Genomic DNA, 15899 nt, shown 5'->3' with positions numbered 1-15899 from the left:
TCTATTGGCCAGTAGTGTTCATTCGCCCTATTGAAGTATCCCATAATCCCTTGCATGCCAGAGTGTCGCTGCAGTCAAACAATATAGAGAATCAACACGATGACAGTTGTAAATGAATATTATACTACAAAAATGTATTTTTTAATGCTTTTCGTCACGTTAATAAGACTGCAGCATAATACCCTGAAAACTTGCTAAAACAATTATAACAAATAATCCGTGTCTGCTACATTTAATCTGGGTGGAATTTAATAAACGCAAACCGAATTTCAGACATATTATATATATTAGTCTGGAACAAAGAGGACCAACAGTGTTGTAAAGAACAATAATCAAGACGTTAAAGAACAAACTTCACTTTCTCCCACAACGACATGATCAGGAAGTGAGCGAAGCTCACAGCAGCTCCCATTGAAAATAATGGAGAGACAGCCTGTGATTCTCACGTTTACATAAAATAAACAATAACAATGTCTATAAACCCAGAGAATATATTCACAAGAGTTTTAGGCACAATATAAAAGTAGTTTTATGTTGCGATGTTAATGGTGTTGTCTGTGTGCAGCGGTTAAAGTGCAGCGTGATCAGAGAGTCTCAATGCAGTTCTCAATGTTACTGAGATCTTGCAGCGTGGCGACCTCTCCGAGGTTTTGTGGGATTTGAAATGTCAACAGGGCGGCCAACATTTATGTGTCAAGACAATATTGAGTGCACGTTTTACAATATAATAAAACGTGTGCACAACATCATAAAATGAGCACACAACATCATAAAATGAGTGCACATTCTCTCCACATGCATTTTGCGATGACACTTCCAGGGCTCCGTAAAAATGCCTGATTTTACAAATAAAAAAATGGAATATTTTACAAAAGCACATTTATCTGTAAACACCAACACACGTCACATTAATGTGTTGGTTTACATAATGAATGACTGAACCAATCAGTGTTTAGAAGAGGCACATTTTACCCAGAATCCTTTGCAATCTGTCTGTTTGTTACAAAACCTTAGAATTAGTGCATTATTCAACATTAAAAGATATATGTTATACTTTAACTTATCCATAACTTGTACAAATGACAGAATTGACATTAATGGAGTTATTGTATCGGTATTAATGTAATTATAAATCAAAACCATAAGTCAGCACTGCTTTATTGGATTTCTTGCTTGCCTCTACTGGTGGTTGACTCTCACTGCGGTATTGTATCACTTCCTGTTCCGGAGCTACAGCAGTGTTTTGCTGTATCTGTTAGCTGTTTAATCTGCGTAGTTAGATTGATCTAGATAACTAGATAACGATTTGTTTCACAGTGTAATCTTCACGTGTCTTAACTAAAGCACTCCCTCTGCTGAATCAAATCAAATCAATTTTATTTATATAGCGCCAAATCACAACAAACAGTTGCCCCAAGGCGCTTTATATTATAAGGCAAAGCCATACAATAATTACGGAAAAACCCCAACGGTCAAAACGACCCCCTGTGAGCAAGCACTTGGCGATAGTGGGAAGGAAAAACTCCCTTTTAACAGGAAGAAACCTCCAGCAGAACCAGACTCAGGGAGGGGCAGTCTTCTGCTGGGACTGGTTGGGGCTGAGGGAGAGAATCAGGAAAAAGACATGCTGTGGAGGGGAGCAGAGATCAATCACTAATGATTAAATGCAGAGTGGTGCATACAGAGCAAAAAGAGAAAGAAACACACAGTGCATCATGGGAACCCCCCAGCAGTCTAAGTCTATAGCAGCATAACTAAGGAATGGTTCAGGGTCACCTGATCCAGCCCTAAGCTGAATCACCTCTAAATTATTTACATATTATTCACTTTGTGTGTTTTTAGGAATCCGCTAGCTTAGCGCAGCTACTAGCTCTTAGCCGGTTTAGCATGGCGGCTTCTCCTGTCTCTCCCGCACTTTTCTGCTCTGGGTGTGAAATGTTTAGTTATTCCTCTGCCTCCTTTAGCAGTAATGGTACTTGTAATAAGTGTAGCTTATTCGTAGCTTTGGAGGCCAGGCTGGGTGAATTGGAGATTCGGCTCCGCACCTTGGAAAATCCTACAGCTAGCCAGGCCCCTGTAGTTGGTGTGGACCAAGGTAGCTTAGCCACCGTTAGCTGTCCCCCAGCAGATCCCGAGCAGCCGGGAAAGCAGGCCGGCTGGGTGACTGTGAGAAGGAAGCGTAGTTCTAAACAGAAGCCCCCTGTACACCACCAACCCGTTCACATCTCTAACCGTTTTTCCCCACTCAGCGACACACCCGCCGAGGATCAAACTCTGGTTATTGGCAACTCTGTTTTGAGAAATGTGAAGTTAGCGACACCAGCAACCATAGTCGATTGTCTTCTGGGGGCCAGAGCAGGCGACACTGAAGGAAATTTGAAACTGCTGGCTAAGGCTAAGCGTAAATTTGGTAAGATTGTAATTCACGCTGGCAGTAATGACACCCGGTTACGCCAATCAGAGGTCACTAAAATTAACATTGAATCGGTGTGTAACTTTGCAAAAACAATGTCAGACTCTGGAGTTTTCTCTGGGCCCCTCCCCAATCGGACCGGGAGTGACATGTTTAGCCGCATGCTCTCCTTGAATTGCTGGCTGTCTGAGTGGTGTCCAAAAAATGAGGTGAGCTTCATAGATAATTGGCAAAGCTTCTGGGGAAAACCTGGTCTTGTTAGGAGAGACGGCATCCATCCCACTTTGGATGGAGCAGCTCTCATTTCTAGAAATCTGGCCAATTTTATTAAACCCTCCAAACTGACTATCCAGGGTTGGGACCAGGAAGCAGAGTTGTAGTCTTACACAGCTCTCTGCAGCTTCTCTCCCCCTGCCATCCCCCCAATACCCATCCCCATAGAGACGGTGCTTGCTCCCAGACCACCAATAACCAGTAAAAATCTATTTAAGTTAAAAATTCAAAAAGAAAAAATAATATAGCACCTTCAACTGCACCACAGACTAAAACAGTTAAATGCGGTTTATTAAACATTAGGTCTCTCTCTTTTAAGTCCCTGTTAGTAAATGATATAATAATTGATCAACATATTGATTTATTCTGCCTTACAGAAACCTGGTTACAGCAGGATGAATGTTAGTTTAAATGAGTCAACACCCCCGAGTCACACTAACTGTCAGAATGCTCGTAGCACGGGCCGAGGCAGAGGATTAGCAGCAATCTTCCACTCCAGCTTATTAATTAATCAAAAACCCAGACAGAGCTTTAATTCATTTGAAAGCTTGACTCTTAGTCTTGTTCATCCAAACTGGAAGTCCCAAAAACCAGTTTTATTTGTTGTTATCTATCGTCCACCTGGTCGCTGCTGTGAGTTTCTCTGTGAATTTTCAGACCTTTTGTCTGACTTAGTGCTTAGCTCAGATAAAATAATTATAGTGGGCGATTTTAACATCCACATAGATGCTGAGAATGACAGCCTCAACACTGCATTTAATCTATTATTAGACACAATTGGCTTCGCTCAAAATGTAAATGAGTCCACCCACCACTTTAACCATACTTTAGATCTTGTTCTGACTTATGGTATGGAAATTGAAGACTTAACAGTAATCCCTGAAAACCCCCTTCTGTCTGATCATTTCTTAATAACATTTACATTTACTTTAATGGACTACCCAGCAGTGGGGAATAAGTTTCATTACAGTAGAAGTCTTTCGGAAAACGCTGTAACTAGGTTTAAGGATATGATTCCTTCTTTATGTTCTCCAATGCCATATACCAACACAGTGCAGAGTAGCTACCTAAACTCTGTGAGATAGATTATCTCGTCAATAGTTTTACAACCTCATTGAGCACAACTTTGGATGCTGTAGCTCCTCTGAAAGAGAGAGCCTTAAATCAGAAGTGCCTGACTCCGTGGTATAACTAACAAACTCGCAGCTTAAAGCAGATAACCCGTAAGTTGGAGAGGGAATGGCATCTCACTAATTTAGAAGATCTTCACTTAGCCTGGAAAAAGAGTCTGTTGCTCTATAAAAAAGCCCTCCGTAAAGCTAGGACATCTTACTACTCATCACTAATTGAAGAAAATAAGAACAACCCCAGGTTTCTTTTCAGCACTGTAGCCAGGCTGACAGAGTCAGAGTACTACTGAGCCGAGTATTCCTTTAACTTTAACTAGTAATGACTTCATGACTTTCTTTGCTCATACAATTTTAACTATTAGAGAAAAAATTACTCATAACCATCCCAAAGACATATCGTTATCTTTGGCTGCTTTCAGTAAAGCTGGTATTTGGTTAGACTCTTTCTCTCCGATTGTTCTGTCTGAGTTATTTTCATTAGTTACTCCTCCAAACCATCAACATGTCTATTAGACCCCAATCCTACCAGGCTGCTCAAGGAAGCCCTACCATTAATTAATGCTTCAATCTTAAATATGATCAATCTATCTTTATTAGTTGGCTATGTACCACAGGCTTTTAAGGTGGCAGTAATTAAACCATTACTTAAAAAGCCATCACTTGACCCAGCTATCTTAGCTAATTATAGGCCAATCTCCAACCTTCCTTTTCTCTCAAAAATTCTTGAAAGGGTAGTTGCAAAACAGCTAACTGATCATCTGCAGAGGAATGGTCTATTTGAAGAGTTTCAGTCAGGTTTTAGAATTCATCATAGTACAGAAACAGCATTAGTGAAGGTTATAAATGATCTTCTTATGGCCTCAGACAGTGAACTCATCTCTGTGCTTGTCCTGTTAGACCTCAGTGCTGCTTTTGATACTGTTGACCATAAAATTTTATTACAGAGATTAGAGCATGCCATAGGTATTAAAGGCACTGCGCGGTGATGGTTTGAATCATATTTATCAAATAAATTACAATTTGTTCATGTAAATGGGGAGTCTTCTTCACAGACTAACACTCGGAGGTCCAAGCTTTTCTCTTCTACCTGTAAAGCCCACGGAGAGTCAAATGACCCTGGCTAGCTGACTTGGCTAGCCACATTCTTGTGTTTGCATATTTGCTGTCGGTGTGTTCTGAGATTTCCTTGTTTACAAAACAGAAGTAGCTCTCCACAGGGGATCTTGGAGTCACTTCCCTGCTTAGCTGAAAGGGCTGCGTATGAAGCAGGAGTTGTGTGCAAAACGTGTAAAATTACAGCTGCCTAGTACACCTATTGCTACAACTATTTGTGCACCACAGCGGCTGAAAGATCTGTCATTCCTGATGTCCCAACTGGACAACATGTACTGTGTTTGGATAGACATGGACTAACAACTGCCCACTGTGACGCATGTGTGTCTGCTTGCTGTCATCATGTGGACATAATGACATAATAACAGTGTGGGGACTGTTAGTCATTGTGAGTGACTGTAACCTGTACCTATTGTATATATTTTGGTTTTCTGGTGTGTTTTTTGGTACATTTTGATACATTTCAATAAAATCGAGAAAACAAAGTTTTCTTTTGGTGTGTTTTTTGGTACATTTCAATACAATTCAGAAAACAAAATTTCATCTCTCCCCCAGGGTAAAGTTATTTATCCACCTAAGCACAAATCAGCAGCCCTTTCAGCTAAGCAGGCACACAGACAGCAAATACAACCCCTGGCAAAAATTATGGAATCACCGGCCTCGGAGGATGTTCATTCAGTTGTTTAATTTTGTAGAAAAAAAGCAGATCACAGACATGACACAAAACTAAAGTCATTTCAAATGGCAACTTTCTGGCTTTAAGAAACACTATAAGAAATCAAGAAAAAAAGATTGTGGCAGTCAGTAACGGTTACTTTTTTAGACCAAGCAGAGGAAAAAAATATGGAATCACTCAATTCTGAGGAATAAATTGTGGAATCACCCTGTAAATTTTCATCCCCCAAACTAACACCTGCATCAAATCAGATCTGCTCATTGACATTGACCCTATGCCATGACATTGACCCTATGTGTCTTTTTGCAAGGAATGTTTTCACAGTTTTTGCTCTATGGCAAGATGCATTATCATCTTGAAAAATGATTTCATCATCCCCAAACATCCTTTCAATTGTCCAAAATATCAACGTAAACTTGTGCATTTATTGATGATGTAATGACAGCCATCTCCCCAGTGCCTTTACCTGACATGCAGCCCCATATCATCAATGACTGTGGAAATTTACATCTTCTCTTCAGGCAGTCATCTTTATAAATCTCATTGGAACGCCACCAAACAAAAGTTCCAGCATCATCACCTTGCCCAATGCAGATTTGAGATTCATCACTGAATATGCCTTTCATCCAGTCATCCACAGTACACAATTGCTTTTCCTTAGCCCATTGTAACCTTGTTTTTTTCTGTTTAGGTGTTAATGATGGCTTTCGTTTAGCTTTTCTGTATGTAAATCCCATTTCCTTTAGGCGGTTTCTTACAGTTCGGTCACAGACGTTGACTCCAGTTTCCTCCCATTCGTTCCTCATTTGTTTTGTTGTGCATTTTCGATTTTTGAGACATATTGCTTTAGGTTTTCTGTCTTGACGCTTGGATGTCTTCCTTGGTCTACCAGTATGTTTGCCTTTAACAACCTTCCCATGTTGTTTGTATTTGGTCCTGACTGTGAACAACCAACATCTTTTGCAACATTGCGTGATGATTTACCCTCTTAAGAGTTTGATAATCTTCTCCTTTGTTTCAATTGACATCTCTCGTGTTGGAGCCATGATTCATGTCAGTCCACTTGGTGCAACAGCTCTCCAAGGTGTGATCACTCCTTTTTAGATGCAGACTAACGAGCAGATCTGATATGATGCAGGTGTTAGTTTTGGGGATGAAAATTTACAGGGTGATTCCATAATTTTTTCCTCAGAATTGAGTGATTCCATATTTTTTCCCTCTGCTTGGTCTAAAAAAGTAACCGTTACTGACTGCCACAATCTTTTTTTTCTTGATTTCTTATAGTGTTTCTTAAAGCCAGAAAGTTGCCATTTGAAATGACTTTAGTTTTGTGTCGTCTGTGATCTGCTTTTTTTCTACAAAATTAAACAACTGAATGAACATCCTCCGAGGCCGGTGATTCCATAATTTTTGCCAGGGGTTGTATGCAAACACAAGAATGTGGCTAGCCAAGTCAGCCCCTCCCCTGAGGTGTTCTGAGACTTCCTTTTTTACATAACAGAAGTAGCTCTCCACAGGGGATCTTGGAGTCATTTGACTTTCCCTGGACTTTAGAGGTAGACTGGTCATTTGACCAGACCTTGGCCTTCTCTGTGCTAAGGTTAATTATGGAGTTCCACAAGGTTCTGTGCTAGGACCAATTTTATTCACTTTATACATGCTTCCCTTAGGCAGTATTATTAGAAAGCATTGCTTAAATTTTCATTGTTACGCAGATGATACCCAGCTTTATCTATCCATGAAGCCAGAGGACACACACCAATTAGTTAAACTGCAGGAATGTCTTACAGACATAAAGACATGGATGACCTCTAATTTCCTGCTTTTAAATTCAGATAAAACTGAAGTTATTATACTAGGCCCCACAAATCTTAGAAACATGGTGTCTAACCAGATCCTTACTCTGGATGGCATTACCCTGACCTCTAGTAATACTGTGACAAATCTTGGAGTCATTTTTGATCAGGATATGTCCTTCAATGCGCATATTAAGCAAATATGTAGGACTGCTTTTTTGGATTTGCGCAATATCTCTAAAATTAGAAAGGTCTTGTCTCAGAGTGATGTTGAAAAACTAATTCATGCATTTATTTCCTCTAGGCTGGACTATTGTAATTCATTATTATCAGGTTGTCCTAAAAGTTCCCTGAAAAGCCTTCAGTTAATTCAAAATGCTGCAGCTAGAGTACTAACGGGGACTAGAAGGAGAGAGCATATCTCACCCATATTGGCCTCTCTTCATTGGCTTCCTGTTAATTCTAGAATAGAATTTAAAATTCTTCTTCTTACTTATAAGGTTTTGAATAATCAGGTCCCATCTTATCTTAGGGACCTCATAGTACCATATCACCCCAGTAGAGCGCTTCGCTCTCAGACTGCAGGCTTACTTGTAGTTCCTAGGGTTTGTAAGAGTAGAATGGGAGGCAGAGCCTTCAGCTTTCAGGCTCCTCTCCTGTGGAACCAGCTCCCAATTCAGATCAGGGAGACAGACACCCTCTCTACTTTTAAGATTAGGCTTAAAACTTTCCTTTTTGCTAAAGCTTATAGTTAGGGTTGAATCAGGTGACCCTGAACCATCCCTTAGTTATGCTGCTATAGACTTAGACTGCTGGGGGGTTCCCATGATGCACCCAGTGTTTCTTTTTATTCACCTCTTTTTGCTCTGTATGCACCACTCTGCATTTAATCATTAGTGATTGATCTCTGCTCTCTTCCACAGCATGTCTTTTTCCTGACTCAGCCCCAACCAGTCCCAGCAGAAAACTGCCCCTCCCTGAGCCTGGTTCTGCTGGAGGTTTCTTCCTGTTGAAAGGGAGTTTTTCCTTCCCACTGTAGCCAAGTGCTTGCTCACAGGGGGCTGTTTTGACAGTTGGGGTTTTTCTGTAATTATTGTATGGCTTTTGCCTTACAATATAAAGCGCCTTGGGGCAACTGTTTGTTGTGATTTGGCACTATATAAATAAAATTGATTTGATTTATTTTCCAAGACCTCCGTCTGACCGGAGTGTTGTGATTGGGTAGAGAGCTGGGCTTTGTGGCTGCGCTTAGCTTGCTTCTGTGCTGGAAGCCATGTCGTAAACAAGAGCTTCCAGCAGGGGGCATGATGTTCAAAGACAGAAGCATGGGTTTATTGTTTGGGTCTGTTGTCGCTTTTGATGCTACCAGAAGCAATCATGGCATTAAAACTCAAACTCAGTTTCTTAGTAGCTGCAAATGTACCAGAGACGATACTGGAATTTATTGGTTATCAGTTATCTGTAAATTCTGAAACATTTTTGGGTGGTTTATTGTTTTATCTTTATCAAAGATAACTTTTCAGTTTTCTGATTATCTGTTATCTAAGTTTAATTTTTGGTTATCTGTGGCCACCAGTGTCCAAAATGGATTAAATTAATTTTTTTTCCCCTCAAAATTCTACACATAATACCCCATAATGACAATGAGAAAAAGTTTTTTTTTTTGTAAATTTATTAAAAATAAAAAAAATGCTAAGAAATCACATGTACATAAGAATTCGCAGCCATGAAGCTAAAAATTGAGCTCAGGTGTCTTCTATTTCCACTGATCATCCTTGAGATGTTTCTGCAGCTTAATTGGAGTCCACCTGGGCTAAACTCCGTTGATTGGACATGATTTCGAAAGACACAAACCTGTCTACATATAAGGTCCCATAGTTGACAGTCAGAGTACAAACCAAGCATGAAGTCAAAGGAATTGTCTGTAGACCTCAGAGACAGGATTGTCTCAAGGCACAAATCTGGGGAAGGGTACAGAAACATTTCTGCTGGTTTCAAGGTCCCAATGAGCACAGTGGCTTCCATCATCTGTAAATGGAAGACGTTCGGATGCACCAGGACTCTTCCTAGAGCTGGTCGCCTGTCTAAACTAAGCTATCGGGGGAGAAAAACCTTAGTCAGGGATGTGATCAAGAACCCGATGGTCACTCTGTCAGAGCTCCAGCATTTCTCTGTGGAGAGAGGAGAACCTTCTGCAGCAATCCACCAATCAGGCCTGTATGGTACAGTGGCCAGACAGAAGCCACTCCTTAGTAAAAGACACATGGCAGCCCGCCTGGTGTTTGACAAAAGGCACCTGAAGGACTATCAGACCAGGAGAAACAAAATTCTCTGGTCTGATGAGACAAAGATTGAACTCTTTAGTGTCATGTTTGGAAGAAACCAGGCACCATCCCTACAGTGAAGCATGGTGGTGGCAGCATCATGCTGTGGGGATGTTTTTCAGCAGCAGGAACTGGGAGACTAGTCAGGACTGAGGGAAAGATGAATGCAGCAATGTACAGAGACATCCTGGATGAAAACCTGCTCCAGAGCGCTCTTGACCTCAGACTAGGGCAACGATTCATCTTTCAGCAGGACAATGACCCTAAGCACACAGTGGTCAGGGGAGGAGAGTTTCAAGATTTGGTGGGCTCAGGGTCTCATCACTGCTTTTTGCAGATGATGTGGTCCTGTTGCCTTCATTGGCCTGTGACCTCCAACACTCACTGGATCGTTTCGCAGCCGAGTGTGAAGCGGCTGGGATGAGGATCAGCACCTCTAAATCTGAGGCCATGGTTCTCAGCAGGAATCCGATGGATTGCCTACTTTGGGTAGGGAATGGGGTCTCACCCCAACTGAAGGAGTTCAAGTACCTCTGGGTTTTGTTTATGAGTGAGGAGACAATGGAGCATGAGACTGGCCAGAGAATCGGCACAGCAGGTGCGGTGTTGCATTCACTCTAACGTACTGTTGTGACGAAAAGGGAGCTGAGCCAAAAGGCGAAGGTCTTGATCTACTGGTCAATCTTCATTCCTACTCTCACCAATGGTCATGAGGGTTGGGTCATGACCAAAAGAACTAGATCGTGGGTACAAGCGGGTGAAATGGGCTTCCACACCGGGCGCGACCAGACACCACAAATTCGCATTGGTCGCATGGCGATGGACACGCCACCATTGCCCGGTGTGTCGCTCTGCTATCACTGCAAAAATTCACTCCAGTGCGTCATCAAATAGGAGGAGCTTCCATTCCGCTCGCCGGCTCCGGCTGTCAGTCAAGTTAACATGACGGACCTTGATCACACGGAGCGAGTTGTTGTGGAAAGCTGACAAACGTCATGAGACGTTCCCAATTCGGGGAGTATCATTATTTGCTGCAGGAGCAGCGTCTGGATAACGGCCGCTTTCAGCAGTCCTTCCGCCTCTGCAGGACCCAGTTTGAGGACCTCCTGTACCGTTCACGCGCGCACATGTAAACAATTAAAAAAACCCTCCGCTCCCCCTGCTGTGGGGCTGCTGCTCACTCTAAAAACTGTCATAATTGTGTTTAGAAACCAGTCACCATTTATTTTATTATACATCTGTGTAGTTAATTAATAAAATAATCTTCAGGGACGATTCGCTCACGCGCACACGTAGAAGAAAAAAAACCTCTGCTGCTTGCTGTGGGGCTGCTCTCGCTCTTCCCCCAAAAAACTCTGTCATAATTGTGTTTAGAAACCAGTCACCATTTGTTTTATTATACATCTGTGTAGTTAATAAAATAATCTTCACGGACAATTCGCTCGCGCGAGTACGTAAAAAAAAAAAGAGAAAAAAAAAAAACTCAGCTCCTGTTGGGAAAGTGTAAGTACACGGACCCACAACAGGGGGCGCAAATGAACGGACAATGGAATAGGTCAAATAACAACACTTTACTGTTGCGAACGTGCACAACAAATACAACAAATTACAACAATGGACAAAATTCAATTCACAATGGTGTCGTGTGGGCAGGCTCGAAGATAGGAGACGCCTCTCCAAAGTAGAACCGGAACCATACGGTTTCCTCCGCCACAGGACCCCGGGAATACTGGAGCCGCCAAGTTCCGAACGCCCAGGTGGCCACTGCCTCCGCGTGTCGGACCTGGTACTGCTGGCGAGGAACAAGAACACAATTAAACGTGGGCGCATCTGCACCCAGCAACCTGCACGGCAGGGAAGCTACCTCCACCTCTCGGAGAAAAAAGTCTGCAATCACTCACAAAAATCACAAAGGTTACTGTCAAGCAGTCAGCTGAGATTATTACCTTCCAGGTAGAACGATATCTCGGCAAAGAGGTGGAGACGTCGTCCTGCTGATATACCCCTGCCGATCAGATGATTGGTAACAGCTGTTGCCGGTGATGTGTGACAGCTGTCACCCTGGCTGCTCCTGTGAGGCGGCTGCGCCCTCTGGTGCCTGGAGCCCGCACTCCAGACAGGGCGCCCTCTGGTGGTGGGCCAGCAGTACCTCCTCTTCTGGCGGCCCACACAACAGCTCCCCCTGCTGTGGGGCTGCTGCTCGCTCCAAAAATTCTGTCATAATTGTGAAATAAAGGACAAAAGGCACATAAGTCCTGCTCACAGGCTGCTACCAAATACAGGACATGTTCACATCCAACTCAGTCAAACTCCAGACATCTCCACGTCACTACATATTCAGTCTCTGATTAGTTATCGCGGCGTGACAAGATGAAAAAGTTCAGATTTTTCAACTTGGGGAGGAGGGCAACGAGATGTGACGTGACGCAATATCGTGCCACAAATGCGCCAGTCGCTCAAAATCGCTTCACTTGCGTCGCTTCATTCACGTCCATCGCATCATGCTGCACAGCTTGGTGCCAAAACGTGTCCTTCCATAGGGATCACATGGCAACCTGTTGCTGCTGTTGCTCGCGTTGCGCCCGGTATGAACGCGGCATTAGAGATAGGGTGAGAAGCTCAGTCATCTGTGAGGTGCTCAGAGTAGAGCCGCTGCTTCTTCACGTTGAAAGGAGCCAGCTGAGGTGGTTTGAGCATCTGGTAAGGATGCCTCCTGGGTGCCTCCCTAGGGAGGTGTTCCAGGCACATCAATCTGGGAGGAGACCCCGGGGAAGACCCAGGACGAGGTGGAGAGATTATATCTCCACACTGGCCTAGGAACGCCTTGGGATCCTCCAGTCAGAGGGAAGTCTGGGGTCCCCTGCTGGAGCTGTTGCCCCCATGACCCAATCCCAGATAAGCGGTTGAAGATGAGATGAGATGAGACTGGGTTCAGGATGGGGACAAAAAAGTTAACCAAGACATCCTCAATTATTATTTTTGTTCCTCTTATGACTGAGAAAAGGTAAAAGTTCAGACTGCAAAGAGAGGATGATGAAGCCGATGATGCAAGAATAATGAAGGAAGAGGACACCAGTGTCCATAGAGGAGTGTCAGGATGAAGGGGACGTCAGAAAGAGATAAAGCAGCTGTGACTGAGTTTTGGTCTGAAAGCTGCCAGAGCTCAGCAGCTTCTCCTCTCTGATGATGGAGACCCAGGATGGAGCAGAGCTCTGCTTTCCACAACTTCTCAACACCTTCTGGTTCTGAAGCCGTGCTCCTGCCCATCCTGATGTCCTCCGTCTCTGTGCTCACTGTGACTCTCAACCTGCTGGTCATCATCTCAGTCTCACACTTCAGGTACAAACTCAAACTACAGCTTTTGGCTGTAAAATACAGTCAGTAAACATACTGCGAGACGTGTTGGGTTTATATTCAGCACTTTAATTATGTTCACATTAAAATGCAAATTATAACCAGCTGTTTCTAATGAGCTTGCTGTTAATTATGATCTGATCTTACGTTTAGTGATTGTGCGTTCTGCTTTTCTCTCCAGGCAGCTTCACTTTCCCTCAAACCTCCTCCTCTCTCTGGCCGTCTCAGACGTCCTCGTGGGCCTCGTTGTGTTGCCCGGTGACATTTTACAACATTCAGACTGCTGGTTTTTTGGTGACCTCATGTGTTCTGTGTATAATTTTGTGTCCTTAATCATTATCTGTGCCTCAGTAGGAGACATGGTCCTCATATCAGTGGACCGTTACATTGCCGTTTGTCATCCTCTGCAATACTCTGCCAGAGTCACTGTGAGAAGAACCTCACTGTGCATTTGTCTGTGCTGGTTTTATTCTCTTTTCTACACCAGTTTGGTTACCAAAGCTGAGCTGAGTCAACACGACAGCTATCATTCCTGCCGTGGGCAGTGTTTCATTCCCTTTAACAAGACCACCGGACTTGTTGACCTCGTTGTGAACTTTATCGGTCCCGTCTCTGTCATCATGGTTCTGTACGTGAGAGTGTTTGTGGTGGCTGTGTCTCAGGCTCGTGCCATGCGCTCTCACGTTACAGCGCTCACACACAAACCATCAGGGAACGTAAAAACCAAGAAATCAGAGCTGAAAGCAGCCAGGACTCTGGGTGTCGTTGTCGTCGTGTATCTAATGTGTTTCTGTCCATTTTATTGTTTCTCTCTTGCAGTTGACCTTGCTCTCAGTTCTCCGGTGGGGGCGTTCATGAGCTATCTCTTCTGTTTTAACTCCTTTCTGAACCCTCTGATCTATGCTTTGTTCTACCCCTGGTTCAGAAAATCCATTAAACTCATTGTTACAGGTCAGATCCTGAAGCCTGGATCCTCTGAGGACAACGTACGGTGAATAGAAGTGACGTATATATCAAAATATTTAAATAGAATGCTGACAGAGGACGAGTACAGTTCTAATTTAAGACAACACTGCAGAAAGCAAATACAAAGCACCTGCTGCATCAGTTCAACTGGTAACTACATTACAAATGTTCACAAACACAGACAACACAAATATCTGCAGCACATACGACAATTTCATTTCATAATGTGACTGTTGTAAATTCACACAAAAACATAACACACTGTAAACAGGTCAAACATGACAAAAGTACGAAGAACAGAAAAAGACGTTTCTGCCCAGAGGACTTTAATGCTGCATTTGGATGTCGGGCCGGACACCTGGGACTCTACACTATGAAGACAAAAGGAAAATATCAATGAGAAGTTGATGGATAAATTGTGCCACCTCGGGCAGTGCGTGCAGCAACCCCGCACTGCAACAGCACTTGCCAACAAAAGTTACAAATTTTCAACTTTTGCCTCTCAGTCCAGCAACAAGGACAAGCCCAACTTTATCTTCACTGAGGAGGAAGAATGGACAGTCAGGAGATGGATTATTTAACAGGCATTACTCAGTCAACACTACATGTTGCAAATTTTTATACCAGATTATAAATCATTTCTGCAAGTTCTTTAACTTGCCCTAATACAAGTGAAGCGCCACGCAGTGGCACGAAGCTCGATGGTACACTGAGCCCCAAACAGGAAGTGCCAAACTTTGATTCCACAGTGAAGCAGGAAATGTCAAATGTTGAACAGTTCCTGCATCGACAGTACGAGGTCTGTCCATAAAGTATAGGTCCTTTTTATTTTTTTCAAAAACTATATGGATTTCATTCATATGTTTTTACGTCAGACATGCTTGAACCCTCATGCGCATGCGTGAGTTTTTCCATGCCTGTCGGTGACGTCATTCGCCTGTGAGCACTCCTTGTGGGAGGAGTCGTCCAGCCCCTCGTCGGAATTCCTTTATGAGAAGTTGCTGAGAGACTGGCGCTTTGTTTGATCAAAATTTTTTCTAAACCTGTGAGACACATCGAAGTGGACATGGTTCAAAAAATTAAGCTGGTCTTCAGTGAAAATTTTAACAGCTGATGAGAGATTTTGAGGTGATACTGTCGCTTTAAGGACTTCCCACAGTGCGAGACGCAGGACTAGAAGCAGAAACGTGTCAAATCACAGCCTTTTGTGTCTGATTTACAGGTGCACGTCAGGCTTCAGGTCCCAGTCTGAACATGGTTTGAAGAAAGAAAAAAAAAAAAAAAAAAAAAAAAGAAACTGTCGGACTTTTAATCACAGAAATGACTCCGATCCCACTTTCCACAAATCAGGGCGTGTCAGAGCTGAACTTTAATCGGTACCTCTGCACCTCCAGACTGACTGCTTGGGGTTTTTAATGGAAATACAATGTGATCGGACGGGACATTTATCCGATGTGACATATGTATGTAACATTAGTTACAGTCAGGAGGCACCGAACATCTACAGTGAATCCTGCACCTCATCAATGACCGGGTCAAATTTCATCTTCCTTTTTTTTTCTGCCAAACGTATTTGATCCATTATCAAAATGTTATCTGCATGCGCACTGTAAAAACTATAAAACTAATAACTATTGATGAGTGGTGTCTCTTCGTAGACCAAGTTATCACCGTCACAGCAGCAAAAACTGACGAGCGGTGTCTCTTCGTAGACCAAGTTATCACCGTCACAGCAGCGAAAACTGACGAGCGGTGTCTCTTCGTAGATCAAGTTATCACCGTCACAGCAGCGAAAACTGACGAGCGGTGTCTCTTCGTAGATCAAGTTATCACGGTCATCGCAACAAAAACTGA

The 15899-nt window shown here is 43.0% G+C and overlaps 1 protein-coding gene across 1 annotated transcript; it reads left to right on the top strand.

The window, feature by feature from the left end:
- Window positions 1-12924: 12924 nt before the first annotated feature.
- Window positions 12925-14074, top strand: LOC117523005 (trace amine-associated receptor 13c-like). Its single transcript, XM_034184422.1, has 2 exons — window positions 12925-13064; window positions 13261-14074. The coding sequence occupies exons 1-2, from the start codon at window positions 12925-12927 to the stop codon at window positions 14072-14074; spliced, it is 954 nt and encodes a 317-aa protein (XP_034040313.1).
- The last annotated feature ends 1825 nt before the right edge of the window (window positions 14075-15899 follow it).

This window comes from Thalassophryne amazonica, chromosome 13, assembly GCF_902500255.1.
Source record: "Thalassophryne amazonica chromosome 13, fThaAma1.1, whole genome shotgun sequence".
Taxonomy (NCBI): domain Eukaryota; kingdom Metazoa; phylum Chordata; class Actinopteri; order Batrachoidiformes; family Batrachoididae; genus Thalassophryne; species Thalassophryne amazonica.
The sequence above is the reverse complement of the archived record's forward strand: the minus strand, read 5'-3'. Positions and strand labels throughout refer to the sequence as shown.